This window comes from Homarus americanus, unplaced genomic scaffold (genome assembly GCF_018991925.1).
Source record: "Homarus americanus isolate GMGI-L3 unplaced genomic scaffold, GMGI_Hamer_2.0 scaffold28, whole genome shotgun sequence".
Taxonomy (NCBI): Eukaryota; Metazoa; Arthropoda; class Malacostraca; order Decapoda; family Nephropidae; genus Homarus; species Homarus americanus.
Window position 1 is genome coordinate 5352115 of NW_024742238.1, and position 27272 is coordinate 5379386.

The window sequence follows — 27272 nt, forward strand, 5'->3', positions numbered from 1 at the left end:
ATGGCGAGTATAGCGAGGCCAGCCAGGAAGGGGGGGGGGGCGCTGCAATCCCATTCCCCCAGAATTTGTTTGGGAAATATGACCAATATCATGGGCATTTTAAAGCCATATTTAGGAGATATCCTGAGGTCAATAGTAACTACATTTTACTAAACTGAACAAAAACGTCTGAGTACAATATTGCATTGTCCATCTTCAAGTCATAATTACGCAATAATTTACCTGCTGGTGGTACAGTGGTAATACTTGTAGCTCTCACTACTGTATCATGAGTTAGAGAATGCATGTACAGGTGGTAAAGCCACTAACCTCGCTAGCTTTAATATAAGTTAACCTTTGAATGTCTGGGAATCATAAGAGACCAGTAGGTTATATACTTTATGTTTTATCAAAGTATTTAAGTAATTTATAATAATAATTCTGATCATATGTTTAATAATATATCACAAACACAAGACAATTCATATTATATTTTGATTATTGCATCTCACCATTGGCTTTGTGTTTTAGCCCAGCGGTGTGTTAGGTGTTGTGATGAAGGCGACTGACCCCGAGTGTATTCTCTCAATTATCTTGTAAGTCTATAAATAAGCTCATTAGTTTAGAGCTTTAATCATTGTAATGTCCACCATACATATTAACGGTAGTATACGCGGTTGGAGGTGTGGGTGTGTGTGGGTGAGTGACTTACAACAGGAAAATTAGGTTTTTAAACAATGATGGCGAATCCCGCTGTTGTGTTGGACAATAAGTGACCAATTGTTTATTTTATTATGAAGGAGAGACTTGTAGTATATATATTCCTCGTAGTTGTGTTATGTTGGTAGTTAAGAAATGTCTAGAAGGGTATTTAATGTGTTAGGGAGGAATAATGGCGGTAGGTTAGTTTGGGCTGCAGGTGCTGGTAGTTGTATTATACTCTACTTTATATCTCTAAAACATGATATAAAATGTAAAACAACTGTACTGGAACAAAGGCGAGTGTTTGAGTTAGAGTAGGTATGAGTTAATTTATTTTTGGGAAATATATATTATCTATCAGTTCTAGTACTTTATTGTATTGGGATCTGTATTAATGTTTGTTTGGGGTACAGTGAAGGATACAGTGTGCAGACAGGTTTAAATGTCACAAGAATAACTTAGGCTACATAAGGGGAGGTTAGGTTCTGCCCTATGTGAGTGACTACAGACAGCCAAACGCTCACCTACTGTAGTTACTGTGTGTCCCTGGTCCACCAAGCCTTGAAGTGATATACTAAACCCTACAGTTGAGGAAGTGAAGTGTATATGTTGCCTCCTTTTCTACCAAAGATGTATTATTCAGGTTGTACAGCTAAATAATCCATAACATGATTTTTTGCTACAGAAGACAGGTATTACCAGGACTATGTATTTCATCAACAGTACCGTAATACATTTTCTCTAGAGGAATGTCAAAAGCTGACTTTTATGAAATACTGTACCATAATACTGTAGTCAGTAATGATTTTGAACCCCCATAAATACCAGGTGGAAATGGATAATAGCGTGACCAATGATGTATCGATATCATCACATGAATTTTTTTCGACCGATCACATTTGATTTTTTTCAAAGGAAGCAGCCTGGTTACTATTTTAATTTCATTGATCAGTCTCACAATGGCTGTGGTGGAGGTTGGTTGTCATTTATGCTCCTACGATTATTTTAAGTTTATTGTTGAGTTTTACAAGAAAGACGACCATTCTATCCAATTCTTACGTATCCCTGGTCCTTCCACTTCTAACTAAGGTATTGTACTTTTGGACATGGTGTGCCCCAAAGTTTTTAACTTCTGAAACATTTAGGTGGGTTTAAGCTAAGCCTACCGGGGGTCCGGAAGCGGAGCCCCCGGCTAGGGGTAGGTTTTGTTAGGTCAGATGACTCGTTTTCTCCCCCACCCAAAAACTCTGATTTCCCAGGCTCTCCCCCATTATTGTGAGGGGAGGGGGGGCGGCAAAAACGAGCAATTTCCGCCAAAAATGAAGATCAGGTTCGTTTAAAACACACCAAAATACACTGGAGAAACATATTGGTCAATCCCTAGGGACTCATATCCTTAATTAAAAATTTACCCACATTATTACTAAATACGGTCAATTTGTAGTTTCGACCAACCATGGCTCTCAAGGTGAGCAATGTGTTTATGTGATGATTTAAACAATTTTAAGACACTTTTCCTCTATGATGTTTTCCTTACAAATTACTTAAAATATACTGAGGGATCTACCCCTGTTTAAAGGTTAGGTTAGGCAATTTTAGGTTTACGGGGGAAAAATCATAGAAGAAAAGTGACTCAAAATTGTCTAAACGAGCAGATAAACACATTGCTTAACTTGAGAGCCGTGGTTGGTCGAAACTACAAATTGACCCTAAATACTGTTGAGTGATTTCTAGTATAGCTTCCTTTACTTAAGCTTTATTGACATGTCTAGCAGGCTATGTGGAGGAGATTCTTCAGGCAGAGTGGGCTGGGATGGAGAGTCATCAGGTGAACAGGGGGGGGGTAATTCTTTAGGTGACTCAATAACTAGTACAGTATTCTAGGTTTGGTTTCTTCACTTTATGAACAATAATTTAAGAATCTAGCTGTATCTAAAAAAAATTATCTGTGAAACAAACCAACATTCAGTATGAGAAAGTCAAGATAGCTTCCATATTATCCACTGATGATGGCCACTATTTAAATTTTAAATTGGTTGGGCTTTATTGTAGGTCAATGGTGTTAATATGACTCGACCAACATGTATTTATTTTAGTAATTTTAATTTTTTCCCCTACTTCAGTAACCATGGAGGCCGAAGTATTAGCTCTCAAGTGGAACAATCACCAGAGTATCTTCTATCATATTATCAGTGGACTTAGAACTAAGGTAAGAGCCTAACCCCTTTCCTTGTTTTAATTTTCAAGGTTTTTCCTTCACCTTATAGATCCTATTTATCAATGGTAGACTTGCAACCTATCCTCAACCCACCGTTTTTGTTATTACTTAGGATTTTCAGAGTGCAGTTGAGGTCATTATTATTTAATAATTATTGGATTAATTTCAGTAAACAGAGATATACAAGTACATAATTGTTTTTTCCATGAAGTTTAGTTATTGATCATGAATACATGTTACAGTGGCATGTCATTGATTATTGTGTAGATTTAGTCATTTTGTAAAGCCAGGTTAGCATTATGTCAGTGGTCACTGATGTCTGAAGGAAGATGTTGGTGCACTGTTAAATTTCAAATCGTTTCTGTTAAAATCTTTGTGCTGTTGTAAAAATAGTGTGCTTCTGTACTTTTGGCAAATGTTAAGTCCATTTTAATGACTTCATAACTAGGAGTAGCTTGGCTAATGTAGTCCTTTAGGCTGCTTATTGACTGGAATAGTTAACACAATGATCAGTTACCTGATTCTTATTGACAGTGAACCTTGCTTTTCCAGGGTAGCTACACTGATGTAACACTGGCATGTGAAGGCAAGTTTTATCCCGTCCATAAGTTGGTTCTCTCAACGTGTAGTGAATATTTTAGTGACATTTTTGACCGCACACCGTGTAAAAATCCGGTTATTGTTTTAAAAGATATACAGTGTCAAGATCTTGAGTTCTTGCTGGACTATATGTACATTGGTGAGGTCAATGTAAGACAAACTGAACTTTCATCACTCATTAAGGCAGCAGAGTGTCTCAGAATCAAAGGCTTGGCTGTGCCGGATGAAGATCCAAAGTCCTTAGCCTCTGATGTAGGTAATTCTGAACCCGTCATTCGGCAACGTCCTGTGGAGCAGCATCATATAGACCGTAATAGTCCGCCGGCAAAGAGACGACGGGCCGAAGACCGGAGAACAAGTACCTCTGCACCCATAGACTCCACACCAGATGCATCTTGTGAGGGAAAGTCCATAGAAGACAGACCCACAGAGGATGCTTCACTCCCTGCCCCAGACCATGTTGAACCCCATGTCCCAGACCATCATCAGGAGAAGGAGGGAGTAAGTAGAATTTTGATTTGTATAAACATTAAATTCAGGATTGGCAAAAGCCATTGGTTTAAACAAAACAACTTTTTTTGCGGCGGGGGGTGGGGGGGGGGTTAATGCTATTATGTTAGCTTTGATAAATCTAAGGTAAAGCTAGATTAAAATTTCATTGAATTCTGTTTCAAGTAACAAGTACCAGTATTATTTTCTTTACTAGGAAATACAAGAATACAGTACAGTAAGTTCACCACTTTTGAGAGTATCTCTTACTGGGAAAAGTACCACAAAAGTTATGAGCATAGTTTACATGTTAAAGGATCAATTGGTACCTGCCCAAATCACTTCCATTCCCCACTTTTCCTCAATAAAGCACCTAAACCGTTCCTGAAACTGGATATACAGTAGAATCCCAGTTATCTGGTATCTAGGCAACTGGTAGATTCAACTAACTGGCACCAGAATGAAATAATAATACGTACAGTACGTACTGTAAAAATAAAAATTCCTCCAATATCAGCTAGTAATGTAAATATGAATACCATGCACAGTGGGGATGAGCTATCATATTTATTGCTATGATAAACAATAAAATCGATACATAAAATACAATAGCACATATTTTATGTAAAAAAAATGCTCCTTCAACACTCAAACCATCCTCTGGTTGACACGACCCACTTCAACCCAGCTGACTCGCAAATGCGTGGCTGCTGCTCTGCGCATGCCATGACATCACATTGGGAGGGAGCACACACACATCCACACCCATGTTCTTCATTTTTCCTATTTTATAGTTTTATGTTATATTTTCTTTATTTCTAAGCCATATTAGAGTATTGTACTGATTTTTCAAAAAAAATTATAGTTTCATTACAAGCAGCAATTCCCTTCGGCAGTGCATTATACTCGTGAAAGTGGTGAGGAAGTGCATGCGTTTGAATGATAGGCACATTTGGAATCTACCATTTGAAAGTGGTGAGCCTACTTTACATTTATTTAGTTTTGTATTTTTCCCAAATTTTGTTAAGCAGCATAGAAAATTATTTATATACTGTAGTTAACAATTCTTATTAATGATAGTACAAGACAAGTATCTGTTTATGAACAATAAGTATTACATGTTAAAAGAAAGATGACAGACCGCACTCAAAGAGAATGTATACAGTAACACTAAATTGCCAAAAAAGGCCTAGAACAATGGCACTTGTACAAAATAGCAGTCAGAGCTGAAAGCAAGAGGTAGGAGTAGGATTGGTAGGAGCATTAGAATACTTGGGAATTAATTTTTCATCTGTGCACAGTAATTGACTTCAAGATGTACTGTAGTGTTAAGAAGTTAGCCATATCATAAAGTAGGTTGTATCCAAATGCTTGGTCATGGCTTCAAATTTAATTTTAACATTTAATAGTGTTACTGTAGTTCTTTTAGTATTAGTGGTGATGGAATTATACTATAAATCCTGACAGTGATACAGCCAAAAATAAATCCACCAATCACATTCCCCATTACATACAGCCTTCCTTCCATCAAGTGTTGCCAGGTAAAATTACGAGCACAAGACCCAGGGTGGGGTCGGTGCATCTTTGGCTGACTGTACCTAAAAAAAAAACCACTTGAGCTGTTCATTCAAAGCTTCTCCATTTACTAAGAAAATAATATTGATGTGCATCCTTTCAACTTTATAGTTAATATAGGTGAAGTCCAGTGATGCAACCCTTCTCTATTGTTATAATATAATTTAGTAAATAGGTATTGTGTATGTTATATTAGTATAACTTTTGTATTACTGTACCATCTTTGATTTTTCCTTTGCTCTAGGCTGTGAGTGATGAGGCAGCAATGGAAGCTGTGGAACCTCTGCCACACATCAAAATAGAGCAAGATCTTAGTTACCATGATAAATATGATGTGCCCATACAATCAGAACCGTCTAGTTATGATGAGGATCTCTACCTCCAAGAAACAGAGGAGGTTGGAGGACCCAAGGTATTGTATTGAAATATTATACAATTCATTTTTATGAATTAATTTTATTTTTGCTTGGATAATACTTCAGTTAAATAAGTTAGTTTTGTTTTAATTTAGTTACCACTATAATACTTTTATGTTTCACTGTACAGTACTTAGTCTTATGTGTTTTTGTTTGACTTTTATCAGATGGAAGCAGAGGAAGCGAAGGATGTAATGGAGGACGACCTGAGTGTAAACTTCTCCAATATGTTACAGTCAACACTCTCAACTGCAGATGGTTCTGATCATCATTCTGGTCTACCTTCTCATGTAGGTCACCTTGTGTCTTGTACTAGATTTTAGAAAATCAAATACAAATTAATATGGATGACAGGAGTAGTTTAAATCATTGTCATGTAGATTATTCGTCATCTTATAGCTGTCAGAGAAAGAATCCCTTGGAACATTTTAGTTGAAGTTGGAAGTTGCACTGAGTTACTTAGAATGAGAGGTTATATACAGTATGACTTCTTAATGCATTTTGGAGTGCTGTATTTACAGAGGTAGGTAGTGGCTTTGTACGAATAAATGGGACTTTGGATAAGTGAATTGAAATACAGTACACTCGAAGGTGCACTGAAGTAATGAGAAGTGTTGCATTTATAAGTGGTGCTGTGAGTGAGATGTTTGAAGTAAATAGTAAAGTGTAGTGGCTGTGTAATCTCATCTAGAATGTTAAATATATTTTTAATGATTTAGCAGTGATGACGATGATAGATGTTTATTTATGAAAGTCAGGTACACATACCTTTGGGTCTTAGACTGCAGCGAGTACAACAATATAAAGGAGTTTAGAAATAGGAATATTCTTAACAGTTACAGAAGGATTTACAGTACAGTACAAACAAGGACACAAAAATTCAATAGTACTGAGAACTTAGTAGGATGTTGTACAGTACAGTACTGTATCTGTATAAAGAGATAGTTATGAGGTTATGCCAGGAAGGCTATCAGAATCATGGGACCACATAGCATTAGACACCACATCTCATTTTATTCAGTGATTAAACACCCTAATGCTACCTGTGGGGTTTAGGTTAAGTTAACTTTAGGATGTTTAATCATTGGGTGAAATAAACTGGGATGATTAATCTCCAGGTGATCTCAAAGAATGAAAAATGGCTGAATTATATCGATGGAGGTTGAAAAGTGAATACAAATAGAAGTAAAATTTTGTGAAAGTTAGTCATGTATTTATTTTTGGTAAACTACAGTATTGTGATTTTGCATGAAGAGGTTCTGTGCTAAAAGCTTCATACACCTGATGATGAAATACCACAATGCTACCTGGTTCTGTTATCATTAGGTGGTTAATCTTTAGGTGAAATGAGCTGAGAGGGCTAATATTCAGGTGATCTGATGAATTAATATAATTAAGGTTTAGCTACATTAACAAGATTAGCAGTGAATGCAGAAAATAAATTAATGAGTACATGAAAAATTGAAGGTGAGGCGTAAAGACTGACACAGTACTATACTAGTTAGATTTTACATTTAAAGATTGGCAGTTATCATCTTTCTTTTTGTTTATTTCTCTTGTCTTTTCTAATTCATTTGTCTTCCTTTTGCTCCTATGTCTCAACACCAGCAAGTGGTTGTTCTGTTATTGGATAGCCAAACTAGTTTGTAGAGTTCTTCATCCTGGAAGAGTTTGAGAAAAGTGATTGCTTATATCAGAATGTAGGGAGATGATGACTGGTGCCAAGTCATTGGAGTTCTTGTGGAAACATTGACAGTGGCAGATACTGTGATACAGTACTATCAGGTATATTACTCTTGAAATATTTGAAGTATTAATAGGTGTTGTAATTGAGATATGCCATGCCTATAAGCAGAATCTTGCTTAAGTTTTTAAAAACATCCTTAATGAGAAATAATCACAAAGCACACACACACACATTATAAAATTATCATACATAATCTTTTTAAAGTTTCTGCATACAGTATAAATATTTGCCGTCTAGTTTCTGACAACCATTTAGGTGCATTTTTACAACTTCAGATACAGCCATACCTTGCTAACCGATGCATGTGCAGACTGCGAAAAGTCAATGGACAGTGAATCAATGGTTATCGAAGCAATAAATCCCATAAGAATATAACAAATGCAGGAGGTTAGGGACTACCCACTCCCCAAAACTCCCACCTACCCTTGATATATCTCTATGGTACACACTGTCAAGTTCTATTAAGTCTCAGTTTTCATTACTGTATTTTAAAATAAAAATGATAAAGTTTACAGTAGAGTAAATAACTTCATCTTGATAACTTGTTTTATTTTATTTCTCATCATAAATGGCTTCTCTCATAATGAACTTTTTGTTAGGTTACAAATTATATACAGTGTTATATTTTTTTCTGTTATTGAAGACTTTATATTATTTACAGGAATTGCACACCATAAGAGGCTGATCATAGTAGAATACCTGCATAATAATAATGAATCAATTATATTCTGGTCGAAAGCTGGCTTTGATGGAAGTCGGCGGGAGGGGAAGAGTGGTCAGGGAAGAGATTATCTTCTGATACAGCTTGTCCTTTTATTTTTAAGTCAAATTGCAAATTTTATAGCATATTTTTTCTATTATTTAATATATTATATTATTTATGAAGAAACTTACACCATAAGAGGCTGATCATATGAGAATATAATAATGAATAAATGAAAACAAACTGGTAAACATGGTATAGCCAGTCCCAACCCTCACCCCCCTCCTTTTATGGAGGGAGGAGGTGAGCGGTCAAGAGAAGGAGTACCTTGTGATTCAGTTTGTTTTTATTTTGAAGTAAAATATTATGCTGTATTGTATTGTATACTGTAAATGAAAACATAGTGGTGAATGTGGCAATGACCAGCCCCCCCCACCCCCCCACCTGACCTCCAACATGTTAACATACGAACATCTCTTGTACCTATTAGCTCTCGTTAGGTCTCAATCAAATATGATTATAGACCACTGCACACTATCCCATTGAAAACAAAATACAGTATTCTCTATTTCAAATGCTAGCCATCGTTTATGGGTTAAACAGAAGAGGAAGTATCATTGGGACACGTAACACACAGTGTCGGATAAATGGGGTAGTCAGTGAAACTTGCCAGGTATTTCCCTAATACCTGTACTCGTCGGTTATGTGAAGCATCAGTCAATGGGACCTAGATTTACTGGGTATACCTGTACAAGGACTCACTGTATGATCCTGCTTTGTAAATACCAACCCTGACTGTTTTTAACCGGCCCCTGGTGATAGATTATGGCAGATTTGTCCTTGTTGAATCATACAGAAATATTTGTAGTGCTAGTTGCTTGTGTAAGTTCCCAATGGCATATAATGTATCCTGTGCTTGATATCAATGATGAAATAGTTTGGTGCAAGATTTAAATTTTCTCACCAGATGAGTTTAGAACCGTGGGACGGTGGCACGGGACGTGGCCTCCCCGGCCACAACCTCCAGGCTAGTGGTGCTTCACACACCCCCCTCTCTCACCATCAACAGAAGGTTAGTGACTTAGCATTATGATAGTCTCTCTTTTACTTGTATACTGCCTGTCTACTCTCAACTGAGTGTAGTATTGTGCTGTACTCGGGTTTGTTTCTAAGTTTTGTGTACTTTTTTTTTTTGGTTGTTGATTATTATTAGTTATGGTTTGATTAGGGAAGTTACTAGAAGCTCTGTATTGTCAGAGACGGTTTCCTTACAGTACCAACTTTCAGATTCATAGTATTTGATCATCTTCTATTGGTTATTGTTTTGTCTGGTTACTGTTCTAACGTATATGGACCTTTGTAAGATTATTTTAGACAGAATAACATTTTATAATAAAGTTGTGGTGAATATACAAATAATTTGTTAATAAGATTTGACCAACACATGGTTATGAGCTACTAAATTAAGTGACGATTGGCACTCTTTTTTTACTGTGTATAAACATGTAAGTTATGCTTACAGAAGTACAATATTGATAGTAACGCACTTAAGAACAACATAGGATCTTACAGTACATGGGTATACTGTATTAAAGGTGTTGAGATGTGTCAGTTATATACAGTACGCACATTGTGTTGTTTCCTCTTCTGTTCTCCTCACTAAGTTTAATAATAATCGAAGCTGAAGTTATGTACTTTATTTTATTAAGTCTTATATACTGAAGTGTAGAAAAGTGAATTGACCTGTAAGATGGTTTACATTTGTCTGACATAAGGTAAAGTATGGTGTCAAGTGGTTTTAGGGTTGTTACAGCAGGGAAGAGTGCATGGAGGATGGAAGGTGAAGTGTATGTGTGTCTGTGTGTGTGTGTGCACGTGTGCTTTTGTTTCCTGCCACCTTGTACTATAGTGGGACAGGACTAACACATTAAAGACAAATATTATGGTACAGAAAAACCCCATTACAGTCGGCCCTTAACATACGCGGGGGTTAGGTAACAGAGATACCCGTGAATGTTAAAAATCTGTGTACTATTGCTGCCCACCCCCCTAAAAAAACCCAGTGAGCTGTGGTACCTGTAGCGAGAGACATGACAGCATATAGCCAGTGATTTGGCTTTGCTAGTACATTAGGCTGTTACATCTGCAATTTTTTTTTTCACAAATATACCTTCCTAATTATAGGGTGCATCTTATGCCTTGGGAAATATGGTACTCTGTACTGCCCTGTAGTGCATACTCCTCTTGATCCCTGGCACACAGCCTCAGATCTATTTTATTCATTTTCCTTGGCAATCCGTGAGTTTCCGAGGGATGCAAGCTTTAAAACCGCTAGTTTTAAGGGAATACTGTATATTCTTTTGCTACTCTTTTTCTCAGAATAAAACTACATTATCTACTCCTAGGGCTTTAATTCATACAATGTAGTGGTCCGCATGTTGTAATCTCACTTTCTTACTATGAAAGTGCAGTAACTCACTTCTTCAGAGTAGAGGATATGTAAACCAGTAACTGTTTTTTTTATAACATTGCTAATGCTGTACAGGGATGCAGTTGATGAACACCAAATGATGTAATGTACAGGAGATCCTAACTGCTTTTCATAACCTTTGATTAATGGTGAGAAGGTGGATGAGTGGCTTGGCTCTCTGGGTTGCTGTTTGCAGAAAAGGGATAATTGATAGATGACGTAATTGTTATCCTGTAATGGGATTTTACTGTGTTTTGAGGGTTTCATCAGCAGTATCTGCTCATGTAATTTATACCACCTGTACCCCTTCATTCTGCATTTACAAGTTTGGATTATAATTTATACAAATTTTCCTCCAAAAAGTTACAGTATATACAAACACACACACAAGGGAAGTTGAGTGTAATTACACATGCGTCAGTCTTCAGAAATTATTAAAGCAGTGCATTTCATCTGTGTCATAGTCTGTTAACAAAAGTAAATCTCAATATTATTCAAACAGTATTTACATTCCAGTATAAAAGAATTTCCTTGGGTTAATTTTATATAAAAGAAGATGTTAAGAGGTCAGTAAAATGGTGCTATACCATACCCAGGGGAATTCCAAATTGTTAATGACAAGTGGAAAATTGAAAATGCAGGGGTTCCTTCACTCAAAAGTTTGAGTTAATGGCTCAACCTGGCAGGTGTAGGGAAGTTTATGTACTGAATTAGGCAGGTCATTCAAGCTCACTACATGATTCCTTTTTTATGTATTATCTATGCAGGGTTTGTTATTTTTGCTACCAGTATCATAACCTGTGATGTCTGAGCATTGGGCTGATCATTCAGAAATAATCTCTATTCTTACAAAGATATTCAGGCAGTGGGGAGTTGCTGCTGTGCTATGATGATGTAACAGTATACCAGTACTGTACTTAATTAAAACGTGATAGGTTGATCCACTTCACCCTTCCTGTTCTGTCAAAGCAAGAATAACGCCAATCAAAACTTAAAGTAATCATCATTTATCATATATGCCTTTTGGCCATAAAATAAACTGGTTGTGGTTACTGATGGTGTTACTTAGGAGTTGTAGAATATTTCTTCCATTACTTCTTGAGGTTGGAAAATTCCAATGGAGGTGACGGGTTTAGTTTTTGTCTGGATGATCATAAAAAAATTTATTGAAAAATTTTTCTCTGCTGCAAATGTCTTTAATGCTGCCATAATTACTGCGTATTAATTTACCATATAATGTACTTTACAAACTCTATCTGGTTGGGTTTCTCCATTGATGTGGCTTCATTAGATTGATTTAACAATAGAAAGTTGTAATAATTAGTGCTCTTTTGAAGTTATAAGGGCACTACAGTACTTGGGTGATTAATGGTGAGTAAATAATTATTTTTATGCAATCAAATTTTTGGGCAATTTATTATTTTTTTTAAGTTACCAGTAATTAAAGTGTCAAGGAATTGCTCCCAGTATATCTAAATTTTCTTAATTTTACGGTGTTTGCAGATCATCAGATATTCTCCATTGTAAATAATCTTAGTTCTTCAGAATCAAGCATCTTTCATTTTCTGTGGATTGAAATGCATCTTGCAAAACACATTAATTCGAATCTGAAAGTAACTGCAAGATGGGAAGGGAGGAAATGAGTATTTAAAAGTATTTTTTGTTCTCAGTTATTATAAAACAAAGTGAGTTTATAAGTTCTGCTAATATGTTAGATGAACAGTATGAAGCAGACAGTCAAGCTTATGACAAGTTTAAAGACTTTTTGAAAGTGGACCGAAGGTGACTCTCCCGTCCTCCCTCAGGCTGCTGTTGCTGCTCTGGGCCTCCTTCATTCATCAGGGGATTCCCAGCCACCACTCCGCCTCCTCCCTCAGCAACACCGTGGTGCTGGAAGTTCGCCCTTTTCACAACAACAGAATATGATGGTGGGTGAAGGCCTCTTGCCTGGAGAGTATCTCCAGCAAAAGGACAAGATTCAACGAGATTATGTGTGCCAGTTCTGTGGACGAGAGTTCAGCCACCGGACTAACTTAAATGCCCATTTGAGGATACACACTGGTGAGAAGCCATTCCACTGTCTGTACTGTCCTTACCGCACTGCCCTGAAGGGAAATCTAAAGATGCATACCATCTCCAAACACAAAGCCGACTGGAAGACCATCAAGCACCTGGTACGACCCGTGGCAGAGTTGAAGGGTAACTGGAGTATGCCCAGGGAGGAGGAGGTCACCTAAGGTCTTACTTTGTGGTATGTTAAGTCTTTAATATGCCAGGTGTCAAGTGTAATAGTGGAATTAGGGTATAAATTGAAGATTTATTCTAAAAACAATACTCAGACTTGGTTGCTTTTATAGGGATCTTGCCTGTTGGATGTCTGTCGAGAAAGTTCCTCTCAGTTGTAAGTTAATGTGAGAAAATGTTTCCTAACAGTATATAATTACTAGCATTGTGGGCATTTGTATTAAGGCTGTGTTTTGAAAGGTGTGTGGATTGGCGAGTCTTAGTGTGTAATCTTTCATGTAATAGGCATTCTGTAAAATTGTAAATCATATTAAACAGTGAAATAATTTAAATGAAAATAATCTTCCTCTCAGCCCCATATAATAGAAAGGAGAAAATAGCTAGTCTGCTTTCTGGGGTTGGTTAAAATTGATCTTGATGCATACTGTACTTCGTATTGTATAGAACTTTTCTTGCTTGAAATAGAACTCCTGAAAATTTTTTGACTATGTATAAGATAGGATGTCATGGCAGTCTTTCTGTTTTAGAATTTTGATAAGAAAGTATCAGTGAAATACATTGTGTTATGTGTTGTCAAGTGTCAGGCATATACAGTATCATGTTGACTGCTTACCTGGAAATATCCATATGGAGTATAACACTGATGATTTGAAATTTATCTTAACGTTCACCAACAGATCTTTAGCTCTGCATAATTTGAGATTGAGCAGTCTTATGTATTCAAATCCTGTATATTGTGGATAGAACTTTCTCATTTTTTTTAATACAAATTATGTAAAACTTTATTACGTTACTCTTGTCAGGGAGAAAAATAAACTTGGTATTGTTGAGGTACAGTATTAAGGCTCTTATAGTCAAAGGAAACTGATCAAATGGGCATAGTCTTACGAGAGCCCAACGAAACCTAACCATTGGAATTGGGGCTTACCAAGACTGGGTCCATTTGACCTGTAATTCATTCGTTACTGTTGATGTATTGTGCCGACAGTATCATTGTTATGCACTTGCTTAAAATCTTTGCTGGTGGAGTTATATATAAAAAGAGGGTGCTTGGGCAACATTTTGGAATTGACTTGAATTGATTCATATTTATGTCAAAGTTGTTTAAATATTATTAATTAATTACTATATTGTTCAATGTTTCACTTCAGCTATAAGTATCCTAAAGGTATCATGCATTTAAAGGTACTTGAAATGACTTGTAAGCCAATGATATTGCTGTTGTCAAGTGAAGGAAGGAATTACAGCAACCTTTAAATGAATAATTATCCTGGGCTGATCTACTAGCAATTGCTTGTTAAGAAACAGTAGATTATCATTTATCCACCCATCCTCTATCATACTAGGAAAGGGATTGTTTGAGGGAAAAAACATTCTTAATATTTTGACTTGTGAAGTTGTATTATTGTACATTGTACATAATGGAATATTCTAAAGGTTAATAGAGCTACAGTAGTGTTCCACATGAAAGTAAGATAAATTTATTAGTTATCAATTTGATAACTTTATAATCTGAAAATGAAGCAATAGTGTTTTATAATGATCTAAATACTGAACTTTGTAGCAGTTGTGCTAGTTAGTGTTGTGGATGAATACTGCCTAGTGTTATATTAATGGAGACCAGCCCAGATTTTAAGTGAGTACAAGACATTACCATGTCATAAAAATCTATTTGAAGGTTATTTAACATTATATTTCTACTGTATGATCTGAAGGTAGGGCAAAGAACCATCAGTTTATTGAATGGGACCTTTTACAGTATTTGGTTACAATAGTTTTTTTTAAGTACTGCACATTTACTGTATTGTCTTGGAATTTTTATAAATATATTTTTTTTTAAAGAACAGCCCTACTGTTAAAAACTAATGCTGATATGAAATAAAGAAGATAAATTCCAAAATAATTTTTAAAAATTCCACTAACCTGTTTAACTTGTTGAAGATCTGCCTGTGTTGTACTCATGAAAGTTGCCAGTCAAATGGACCCCAACACAGTACAGTACACTAAATCCCCTATTTACATTTTTCACTGTTATGTTGTTTGACAAACTCTCACTGACTTGTTAGGAAAAATAATTCTGATTTAAATTGTCATTTGAATTAACATAGTTAAAAAAATTCAAAATATGCCATTAGTATTTCGAGCAGCCTCTACAAACAATCTCCTCTGACATATCTGGGGAGTGCTCAAACTTATTATATAGCACATAATTCATTGTTTGGTTTTTTAATAAGAAATTTAAGCTAAGAAAGGAAAAAATGCTCATGGTTGTGTTTCTATCAGCCTGCTGTGACCCGCTGTGCTATTACTGCTGCCTGGCACTCTTAATTCCGAGTTCTTTACAATAATTGTTGGTTGCCTTTGCTTCTTTTGATAGAGGTGTAGCAAATTGACAATATATCTTCAAATGATTAGATTCCTAGTTAACACTCTTGGGTTTGGTTAGGCGCTCTTCTGCCAGGCGTTCAGGGTCTGCCCTGTTACTCAACTCTCCGCACTTGACTGCACCACACGAGAGGTAATTGTATATAATGAGTCGTGGCAAACTTTCTATATGAGATAAAAAATGTGGGATTTGTTGCATTAGCATTGTAAATAGATTGTCTACAAACAGTTAAATATGAATATCACGAGAGAATAATTATCATTTCTATACGTAAGTCCGAGTAGAACACAATTTTTTTTTATTCTTAATGAAAATGTTTACACAGTAAATCACTTTATACCTTCATTATTCCATCATGAAGTGTACTGTACATATTTAGGAAAAAATAGTTATAGAAGAAAAGTTTTGAAAAAATTTATATTTCTCTAGGGAAAGGCATTAGGAGGCACCACAGTATCAACACGAGGTGCAATCTCGTTGCATGTTTTATGTTTTCCCACCCCTCCACCCTTGTCAGCAACACGAGGCATGGTTCAAAACTCTCACAACACTGTATGAATAATTGAAATCACTGTTATGCACAAGAAATCAGAATCCACAAGAAAATGCATGGGAAATGTGGGTCAACGTTATATCCTGGGTCCTTTATACACAAAGGGAGACTGGTGTTGTGACTTTGGAGTACAGTCTATATTGTTTCCAGATTGCGCTGATGTTGCCAAATGTGCGTCTTGTGTGTCTAGTGCTTGTACGCAAACATGAAGTTATTTAATTTTAATATTTTACTTTATACACGAATTTGCAAATGGAAACCCTAAGGCAATAGTTTAGATCATACCCCAGGAGTGTTAACAGTTACAAAAAGAGAAAGAAAATAGCCAAGAAAATATTATAAGAATAAAATTACAGTAAGTTACATCTTGGCCAACAGGCTATAGCTTGTCTCACCTGGCACATTGCATCAGTTGAGAGTGCAATGCACGCCCATGCTCATGTCATGTACACAGTACAACAAAAAGGATGTCACATAGTTTGTTCTGACTTCAACAAAAAAATCTTCAATACTTGTGGGTTTATATGTACAGATTATAAGACTAATTTTTACTTGCTTTGTTATGTTAATTAGAAATGAGTGATTGCAAAGAAAATATTCACGGCTGCATCTCTAATGGCCTATTTCGATCATCTGGTTTATAACTGCTCGACACCATTACTTCCTATTTTCTCAACAATTGTAGTTTGCCTTTGTTTCTCTTGATAAAGGATTGAAAGTTCGATGTATGCCCAACCTCCTCTACCTAGCATTACAGCAAGGATATCACACAATACTGTACTGTCTTTACATAATACTTTTACTTATGTTAATAAAAGCTTGTGAACTTACTGATATTTCTGTGTACATATGTGGTATTACTGTACAGTATATATGTTTGTTTGCACCAGCTAAAATACTGCACTGTTTCTCTTTTGGTACTTGTTGAATATTTTTCCTATGGAGTTCGACAAAAATGCTCCCCCATGAATGCACCCCTATTTTTAATATTAAGTCTTTTGGGAAGTATACACTGATTTACCTTTTGCCTTCATCATGTTTTCTGGGGACAATCTACAGCATAAATAGAGGATTTACTGTACAGTTCTGAAAGGCCCACTTTAAAGTTACCAAACCTTAACATTAGAAAAATTAGGTGATTAGAAGTGGGTCCTGTTAGGATTATGTCCCAGTCCTATTGGTTGGGTTAGATTAGGACGCAGAAATACATCGGCTTAAGTTTGGATAGACTTCATAAATAAACTATTTGCTTGTCTCTTGTAAGTACTGTATTTATGTCAGTAATAATGAAGATTGGTGTTGCAGTCAGTTACCATCATGTGTGGTTGTGATATGTACTTTTATAAAACAGCCAAAACTCACTAACCAAACTCAGTCTAACCAAGCTAATCTAACTTAACTAAGATCATTTGGTTAGTTTAAATACAGTACAGTATTAAAATTGAAATTTTAAAATCCACAATATGACAGATGTTAATAAGTACTGTACTGGTAAAACAATTTTTTTTTTACTGTGTTCTTGAAAAAGTTTTATTATATGTGAAGGGTTAAAATTGACTGTGTTACTAATGTTCATAACCACCGTTATATATTGTTTCCTTGTTATTCATAAAGTCTGTGTAGCTGTTGATAAGATTATTGAAGGGAGCTGCAACCAACCATAGATATTTCTTAACTTGGTTCATTGAGATAATCAGCTTTTTAATTCAGTAAAGTTTTGGTCTTCTTGGTTCAGTTAGGTTATGTGTGAGAGGCCATCTGGTACATTAATTGTAGTCGTTATTACAGTACTGTATTGGGCAGTAGTCAGAAATATGTACTCTAGAGAAATGTAGTGAAGAGCATGAGTTTAAAGCCTGTTTAATGTCGGGCTTCTCATCGCTAATTTTATTTATTTATTTATTTTATTTTATTTTATTTATTTATTTATTTATTTTTTGCATGTGATCCCTTATTTTTCATGGGTACAACAGCTGCATGAATGAAAAGAATAAGTGAGAGAATGAATATGCTTGTCTTTGTAGATGACTTGACGTACTGTGAGAGTGAAGGATTATAAAGCAGTTTAGTAACAAGGAAGTTGTGTTTACTTTGTCCAGAGTTACTGAACTTTGGTCAAGTCTATGTATGAGTGTTTAGTGAGGCTTCATGCATTTAATCAACCTAGTGGCAATTGGAGTGATATTTAAAACAATTCAAACATACTGTATACATTTTTATTCTCACAAAGAAAAAGATTGAAAAACTATCATCATTGATAAGTAAATATTGAAATAGAAGAACTATATTAATCTTTTATTTCACTTGGTCTTCAATCTGTGTTCTCTTTATTCACTAAACTTTGAGGTAAAAGCATCTTGAATGGAATTTACAGCACAATGATTAATGTGTATTAGTAGAAATAATAGTGATCACAACACTTGCCAAATAATTTTATACCTGTACCATGATTCATCTATCTTAGGCAAATACCGTATATGTCTTTTATTACCTTTAAATGAAACGATAAAGGATTGACAATATTTGATAGTGCTCAGCTGACCCATGGCCATTTGATGGCCCAAGAACCCTAGCCAGTATGCAATGACAGCCAGGTACCCTTGCTGGTTGAGTGCCCGAGTCTGTGGGATCTTGGGAGGTAACGTCTTTCTGGGACCTCTGAGATGGAATGGCAACTACCTGTACCGCCTTTCCTTGCTGCTCAGCATTTTTTTTTTCGTCGGAATTTTTAAGTTTACCAATGAGTTTGGCCTCCTCTAGTGTATATAACAATGTTTTTTTTTTTCATAACTATACAGTAGCTACATGTATGAGTAATTGGGTTTAGTATTTTATCTATAGATTTATGGTTCATCATTTGTAGATAGCTAATTCTTTCCAAGTGAATATGGGGACTTATAATATTACTATGCCAGATATATTATGTCCCTGACTAATAAATAATAATAAACATAAGATACCTGCAGGAAGAGTTAAGGTGTTTAAAAAAGATTGAGAGATAAAGAAAAATGTTTTATCCATAATTTTCATTTCTTTGTTGTGAGACTTAAAGAGTAGTGACCTGTGCCAGTAAGTTTGAGCCAGTGATTATCGTAAGGCTAACATCACATACATGAATCAAGTGCCATTTACCGTTATTAAGAAACATTAACATGTGAAATGGATGAAGGGGTTTCTTAAATAAAAAAAATAGAAAAAGGATTTATAATTATGATAGAAAAATAGATACAGTGCGGTTCTGCTGAGTGAGTAACTTATGAACGAGAATATATTGAACAAGTTCATTGTTTTAGAGTACAGTACAGTATGTAAATTCAGTGAACAAACTTCTATTTAATATAACACATAAACTTACGAGTGAACCCGCTCATATTATCATTTATGGAGAAGGCTAGTCATGCTTTGGTATTAGTTGAGCAGCCAGTCAGATTAGTACATATGTAGACTCTTTTTCAATAATCTAGCTGACCCAGCCTGCCTAGCCAGGGAGCCTAGATTACTTGGTGGCATTTGTTTATCATCATATTCAATCAACAATGCTATGCCATGACAAGCAGCTCTGGTAAGTATAGTAAAATGGTTAATCTTGTTAGGTTAGTTTTTAGAGGAAAAATTCTTTGGGCTGAAGCACATCTCAGCTTTATCCCAGCATCGTATGGGAAAATGGGTTACATTGAAGGAGAATTCACGTAAAGAGTACTTTTTCAAGAAAATATATTGCTCATTAAGGGGAATTTACTGTATATGATTGTGTTTTGAGAATATTGTACAGTACAGTAGGACTATGTTCAGTATGGCTGTAGACAAAGGACATAGACCATGTGAAGAAAATCTAGACTTGTTCAAGATCAACTTGTCCCAGATATAAAAAAAACTATAATTATGTTCATGTGACTTTTATGAGTCACAATACCTGAATATCCAATTGTACAGTACCACATTGCTTTTCTGCATATGCGAAGATAAGGGATGCTTCTGTGTCCCAGGAAGAGACTCATTTGTAAGTTTTAAAATTTCATAAAACAACTTGTGTTTCAGACAATCCCTTTCCTTATTTGATTAAACTGTGTTGTTTTTTCTCTATGTTTATATAATTTTACAGTATGGTCCTGGGGGAGAATTATATTGCCCAATCTGTGGTAGAGCGAGCAGTCGACGGGACAACCTAGAGCGCCACATTCGAAGTCACCTGGGAGACAAACCCTTCAAGTGCCCCTACTGTTCATTCCGCTCCCAACTCAAGTGGAATATGAAATCTCACATTGAACGGAGACATCCACAATCCTGTATGATTCAACCACAATGACGTCCTTTAAATCGAAAAATGCAACAAATTCCACTTAATATTTTTCAAAGCTCACCATACTTCTAATTTTTAGAGATTATGAGCAGCACACACAACCTTCTTGCGGTGATTTATTATCTGAATAATACTGTAAAGGCAAGTTATATATTTTAAGCCTCCCAATAATTTTGTACAAAATTCAAATTGCTATAAGTTAATATTGTACAATACTGTACATATTAAAAAATTTTGTATTTGTTTGCACTTGTTATTGTGTTTGTCTTGTCATTATTCAAATTACATTTTAATAAGATAAATTAAATATACTGTACAGTAGTTTCCAGGAGAATATTTGTTCTCAAGACTTTTTTTATTGTTTGAAATAACTTAGTAAATCTATATTATTGAGATTTAAACACAAGGTTATCCTGTATTTTTCTGAACATTGCTCATGATGATATTTCTGTGGTTATTTCTTGTAGTATACTGTATTTGATACACTGGTTACCAGAAGCTCAAACTGAATGCACTTTTCAAATGTTTCACAAGTCCTTTACTCTGGTCAAATGTTCATGTATACATTTTCACTCAATTTTCAGGGAGACATAAATTTGTCGTACTTATGAAGAAAGATATTTGTGGCTGCTTTAAACAACATTCCCAGGTGAAATATTTTTATTTTGCAGTACAGTTGGTTCTTATATATTGAGCCACATAATCTTGTGTGTCTTTTGGCAATCCTTGACAATCTAAATATGAGGGAAGAAACTCCATAAGTACTGTAACACATATACTGTATACCTTTGATATAGAAAAGTACTTGTACATTCTGATAATATTGTATACAATGCTTCCTGCTAAATGAAGTGACATCCCCCTGGGTAAGAGTTATAGAAGTTAGGGCCCAAATTGATGTTTGACCATCTTAAGGATTTCACGTCCTCGCTTCTTTTCTTGGCTGAAGCACATTCATCTCATGACTTACTCACATTCTTCCCTTGGCCTAGACCAGATCTCCTTATACTGTAGATAACAAATTGATTCCTCATGTTTAAGAGAAAATATTCCTGCGACATGATGAAATCTTCCATTAATCATATTACAGTACAGTACAGTACAGGGGGTCCCCAGGTTAAGAGGAGACTTACTGTACTATGAACCAGTTGTACCTATGTCAGATTTTTTAAATAATTGACCTTATGGGACCTTGTTCGTATTGGCGGGTGTTCGTAAGTCAGACGTTCGTAACTCTGGAACCCCCTGTACTGTGTATTTTTTAGCGACAAATTTCTCCTATAACTAAAATAAGCCCAATCTCATTATATGTTGTACTAATAAAGTACAGTACAGTATACTGTACCTAAGTATCTTACGGAGTCACTTATCTCAAAGTCTCAGTTGTTAAAACTCAACATATAGGACTCTTATGGAAGAATTTATTTAACACAGAAATATAATATTTTCACTTAGATAAGATAAGATGAAAATAAAGGAGTACTGGATAGGTTGATTGGCAGCATCAGTGTTTATGTCAGGTAAAGTAGATGAAAGTTAGGCATACTTTAATTTTGGCCAACTTAGGTAATGTTGATAGATAATAAGTATTTATTTTCTTACTTGTAGGAACTAGTAAGTCTTAGGATGTAATTATGTAAGCAGGCAGACAAAGTCTTAAAAGCTGAAGAATTGTAGAGGGTTTTAGACTCTAAAAAGCTTACAAAGATTTTAGAGTATAAAAACAACATAATGTCAGATGCTAAAGTGTAAAGTATAGTTACTGGTTTTTAAGCTCTTCTGTTATGTAACAACAAGTTGAAGAGTAGCACAGGCACAATCAAATGGAAGAACAAGCTTTGAAAAATAAAAGTTTTTCAAAATCTATCACTTCTAAAAAAATATCTTTCAACGGCAAATAATACTTACAAATAAGAAATTGCTCTGCATTGTACTTATGGAACAATAAAGTAGCATTTGTTCCTTTATGTGATATATTTTGAAAATAAACTTAGGACCATGCAGTGGTTCTACAGTTAGTAGGCTTGTTTTTTGCTAGCAACGTGTGCCATTGCTCAAAACTTTGTGGCCATTAGAGGACCTTTTTTGGTTAGGATACAATACTGTATACAGTACATACTTCACTTCAACGATTTTAATGTTAATGATGCATCACAATAACGATAGTAATGAAAGGCGACACCTCAACACATTAACAATACATTTCAACACAATAATGATCAGTAGCACAAGTTGATAGTCACTCTGGGCGGCAATCTTGATGACGTCAGTGAGCAGGGTGGTTTGCTTTGATCAGAGCGTGTGAACAGGAGGTGTGGTGTAACTTACTCACTTATCTGTGTCCTGCTGCTGCTGCTCCTGATGATAATGTTCAATATTTACCTGTGTGTGATCTGTTAGATGATTTACCACTAGACTTCACTGGCTTTGAGACTGAAGGATCAGTTGGTGGTGGTGCTGAGGAAGCAGTGCAGTATGAGAGTGTGGGGGGCAGGGCAGGGGGGCACTAACACCACTTCCCTGCCTTGGATGACAGCAAACAGTTTCATTAAGCAGTTTAGTGAGTGTCCAAAGGTTAGATATTAACTCTACATACAGTATTAATGTGTGTAAATAAGTGGTTGTAATTTTTGTGGGGGTTATAGGGGGTATAAGAGTCTGAGGGCTGATACAAATTGACCCATTTAGCATGTAAACTATACTCACCACATTAACGATTTTTACCTTAACGACCGTTTTCCTGGTACCAATTAGTCGTTAAAGTGAAGTATGGACTGTAAAGCAATTTGCAGGATTCTCCAAGTCTAACATAGTTCAGTACTGTAATACAGTACTACATAATTTTTATGGGCATGAAAATGTGATACTGATTCAATATCGAATAAATTTTCAGTAGTGTGACCCACCAGAGGTGCTGATGTTATGGCCTCTTCAGGTACCTCAGACCCTGCTTGTTTCTCATACTTGACATAAGTCTTAGTTCAGTATCTCCTAGATAGAAGATGAACAAACTAGGTATACTGTAGTACAATGGGAATCATTGTTAAATGTTATTGTTGGCAGTTATTACATTAATGATTTTCACAGGCAGCTGTACAAGGCTTTAAAAGTTATTTATCAGTTGTGTGAGCCAACACTCCGTCAATGATGTATTAAGGCACTGGCCTTCAGATTCTTGTATTGTAATACTGTATGTATTATGCATTATTAGTGTGTTTGTCCAGACCATAGCTATTTTAGAATTTATAATAACCAGATTAACCAGAATTTGTTAAGATACTCCTTTCTTTAGGGTTATTGGTGCATAGCTCTTGTCTGACAAAATCCAAGCTTATTTATACCAGTGCTGCACATCTTCTGCAGGTTTTGCAGAGATTAACCCATTGTGTTGTAACAATTGGTGTTTGGACAATTAGTGGAGCAGATAGACAAATTGATGTGAAATTACTCTCATGGGGGATACATTAGTTCCAATTCATGAAGGATATATATGTTAGGATTCATGAGAGCTACATAAGTTAGGATTCATGAGAGATACATAAGTTAGGATTCATGAAAGATACATAAGTTACAGTTTATAAGAGATACACAAATTAGGGTTCATGAGAGATACATAAGTTAGGATTCATGAGAGATAAGAAGCTAGTATGTTGAGGCAGCTGGTGCTAAGGTGAATCATGAAATGTATCAGCATAAACTAATAGTAATAATGGTAGCGTGTTTGTCATAGTAGAAGAGTAACTCCCATTTATCAGCACCTGTTTAGCTGTGAACACAATGAGTAATTCTCTAAGATTACAGTATGTTTGCTCTCACAGTATTGTAGTAGAAGTAATATTATTTATGAATTGGCACATATTTTATTTATTATTATTATTATTTTTTTTTTTTTTACCCTGAACCAATATGCTCACCAAGACTGTTAGGCACATGTCTTTTGTTATGTGCCAATACTGAACTGTATTGCTCTCTTCCTCTCTGCTGCTTTTACTGAAATATGGTGTGTACCAAATTCGTGTTGTGACTTGTTCTACAATTGAATATGATTCTCATGGAAAATAGATTATTCAATGCATGGAATTTATTTTAGAAAACAAGGAACACGATGTATGTTATGATTTTGGCAAAGTGCTTGAAAACTGTGGATGAGAAATTGCCATTAACAGGGGCGTACCCAGGATTCTGGGGGACTTTTTGAGGCCATATGCAACGGCTATTAGGTTATTTGAAAAGATAATCAAGGGGTAATTTAGAGTGAGAGTAAATATTCAATGTCATAAAAGACACTTGAAAAGGAAAAAGTACAAGGTGAGTTCAACATATAAATCATGTTTTATTTTAGAAACTTATTTATATGCTATCACTACCACATTTCGAGTTCATTAACATTTTATTTTGTATTGTTTAAGCAATCACTTCATTGCATAGTTTCAAAAATATTTAACAATATCATGTCACACTTCATGTAACACAAATTTTTATTAAATTTCAACCCCAACCTTCCTATTGATAACTCAATTAATGACTAAAGATAGCACTTGCGAGCAATAATTAGGGATGTGCATAGACAACATATGAAGATAATGTAAACTGAAACGTTGATATACCGGGTAGTTCATCGTACCGGGTATTCGTATATTTTGTGTTTCCCCGACTATTTCTACATCCTATAAATGTCACGAATATCCATTATTTGAAATACTTTGTTTAACATCTAATATTCAACACAGTACAGTAAAAATGATGATTAATAATAAGTTGTCAGCAATAATTAGGGATTCCCAAATTATTGCTAACAACTTATTATTAAATTATTAAACCTCATTTAATGTGTTTAATATTAAGAATATTAGATTTTAAATTTGTATTACAAAAATGTACATTCGTGACATTTATATGATGTAGAGATATAAGCAGGACTAGAGTTTTGGGATTCTAAATGTTTCTCAATATTCAACACAGTAATTGATGATTTAGGGAAGCAAAAAAAAAATATAAATAGTCGGTACGGTGAACTATATCATACATCATTTATGAAAATTATTTCCATTCCTGTCTGACTTACGCATAATTAATAGATATTTGTACTTATGTCGTGGGCATTTCGATGCAGAAGTGACATTTACATCGTCACACTGTAGCTTACGTTTCACTGGGATGCTAGCAGTTGTACTGGATTCAGTGTTGGTGGATGATGTTGTACCCAGAGTCTCCTTGGCGATGTCTCTGGTAGGGCTTGGTGGCTTTGACTGTACGCCAGTTGGGCTCATAAAATTGCGAATTTCATCGTAGTTTAGAAACAACGCAAACACACTATACACGCACGGGAATAACACGATGATGTAAGAGTGCACATGTGTTGTTCACAGCTGAAACAGGGACTCGTGACTGACTCCTGGGTCAGAACTTGGTCAATTATGTGAAGATGCCAGTGGTCCTGAGGGTCATGTCAGGTCATAAGCTGAGCTTATGACCTGACATGACCCAAAATTCCACACACAAATATGTCTTATAATCAAGCTACTTGTGTCACTTGTGTTTGACCGTATTAAGATTAAATATGACAGGTAAGGGAGGGAGATGACGGCAGATCAAAGACACTTCAGACGAGCAGCATGGGCTTCGAGGGGGGTTTCGGGGCAATCGGGAAACCCCCCTGGATACACCCCTGATTAATGGACTGTGATTTGAAAGGGTTCTGGTAGCTAATTGATGAGCACTATACTGTAAATGTTAGTTATAGTACTTGGGTTTATTTATTTTTTTAATGTGGTTTGCATGTACAGTACAGGTAATTCTGTAGCTCCAAATTTTAGATATACAGTTAGGTCAAAACTGATAACTTCTGGTCAGGCCAGAACTGTAAACATCCAGTCAGGCCAGGACTGTCAACATCAGTTCCTGTTAGGTCAGAGGTGAAAACTAACCTGACCTGGAGTTGATAGTAATTACCTCTACTGTATCATTGATAAATAAAGTTTCTTGTGAAGGATCCACCAGTACATGTACAGTATACCGTGTTTCTCTGTAAAAGAAATGAGATTATGTACAAAATTTTATTAAGATCTAAATAATGCTGTACTTAAGTAAATGAGTAAGTAAGAAGACCATGTATGATTAAAGCCAGATACTTAGCTTTCATGTACAGGTAGTTCTGCTATAACGCGATAATTGTGTTCTTGTAAAATATCGTGTTATAGAAAATCGCGTAATAGAAATAACAGGGCTTATGGAGAAAATAGGGTTTGGTGCAGATTACTCGAAATCGAAAAAATTTAGTAGTTAGCCTAACACAAAGGATAGCACAGTCTAAATAAATGTTACATTCATATCTAATAATGAAATCATACAGTAAATGTAACACTTTACTTGATGGGGGAGAAGGGTGATTTTGAGGTTGATAAAATCGAGCTTCTCTTCAAGTGTTATATCCTTTCTTTTACGATCATCACCGGGAATTCTATCACCAGAACGCTTCTTGTTGATATTCTTCTTTACTATATTCACAGTTAATACAGTACCACAAAATTGGAGAAATAGCAAGCAAAAATCGCATTATAGCAAACGAGCGTTCGCGTTATACAAATATCGTTCCTAATTCATAAATCGCCTTAGAGCAAATTCGCGTTATCAAAACACGCGTTATACAGGTTGTACCTCTCTAGTCCGGCAACCTCGGGACCTGACCAGTGCCAGACCATGGAAATTGCCGGACCATGAAAATTCACCCTTTTCCTGGATAGATAGTGACTTGTGCTTATGCCTGGAAGCACTAGCACCACTTTCTCTGCGTCATGGTCTCTTTGAAGACATATTGAAGGGTTAAATGTCGTATAGTAGCTTCTCAAATTTCGCGAGTTTTTAATTCTTAACGTATTTTATTGGAACAC

The 27272-nt window shown here is 35.6% G+C and overlaps 1 protein-coding gene across 3 annotated transcripts; it reads left to right on the forward strand.

Annotated features, from left to right (window-relative positions):
- Positions 1–504: 504 nt before the first annotated feature.
- On the forward strand, positions 505–26487 carry LOC121876672 (transcription factor GAGA-like). Of its 3 annotated transcripts, none has more exons than XM_042382015.1 (7): positions 505–575; positions 2805–2890; positions 3452–4000; positions 5808–5975; positions 6147–6269; positions 9397–9501; positions 20185–26487. In XM_042382015.1, the coding sequence occupies exons 2-7, from the start codon at positions 2810–2812 to the stop codon at positions 20386–20388; spliced, it is 1230 nt and encodes a 409-aa protein (XP_042237949.1). In that variant the 5' UTR covers positions 505–575; positions 2805–2809; the 3' UTR covers positions 20389–26487. The 3 variants fall into 3 exon arrangements, with proteins under 3 accessions (XP_042237949.1, XP_042237946.1, XP_042237947.1); XM_042382012.1 differs by lacking the exon at positions 20185–26487 and adding an exon at positions 12705–18266; XM_042382013.1 differs by lacking the exons at positions 9397–9501; positions 20185–26487 and adding an exon at positions 12705–18267.
- The last annotated feature ends 785 nt before the right edge of the window (positions 26488–27272 follow it).

Bases quoted from the DNA above. Each gene is read 5' to 3' on its own strand.
- LOC121876672 (XM_042382012.1), top strand. From the start codon at position 2,810: ATGGAGGCCGAAGTATTAGCTCTCAAGTGGAACAATCACCAGAGTATC. The intron at 5,976-6,146 runs GTATTGTATTGA...GACTTTTATCAG, and splicing joins AGGAGGTTGGAGGACCCAAG to ATGGAAGCAGAGGAAGCGAA. The intron at 9,502-12,704 runs GTTAGTGACTTA...GTCCTCCCTCAG, and splicing joins TCTCTCACCATCAACAGAAG to GCTGCTGTTGCTGCTCTGGG.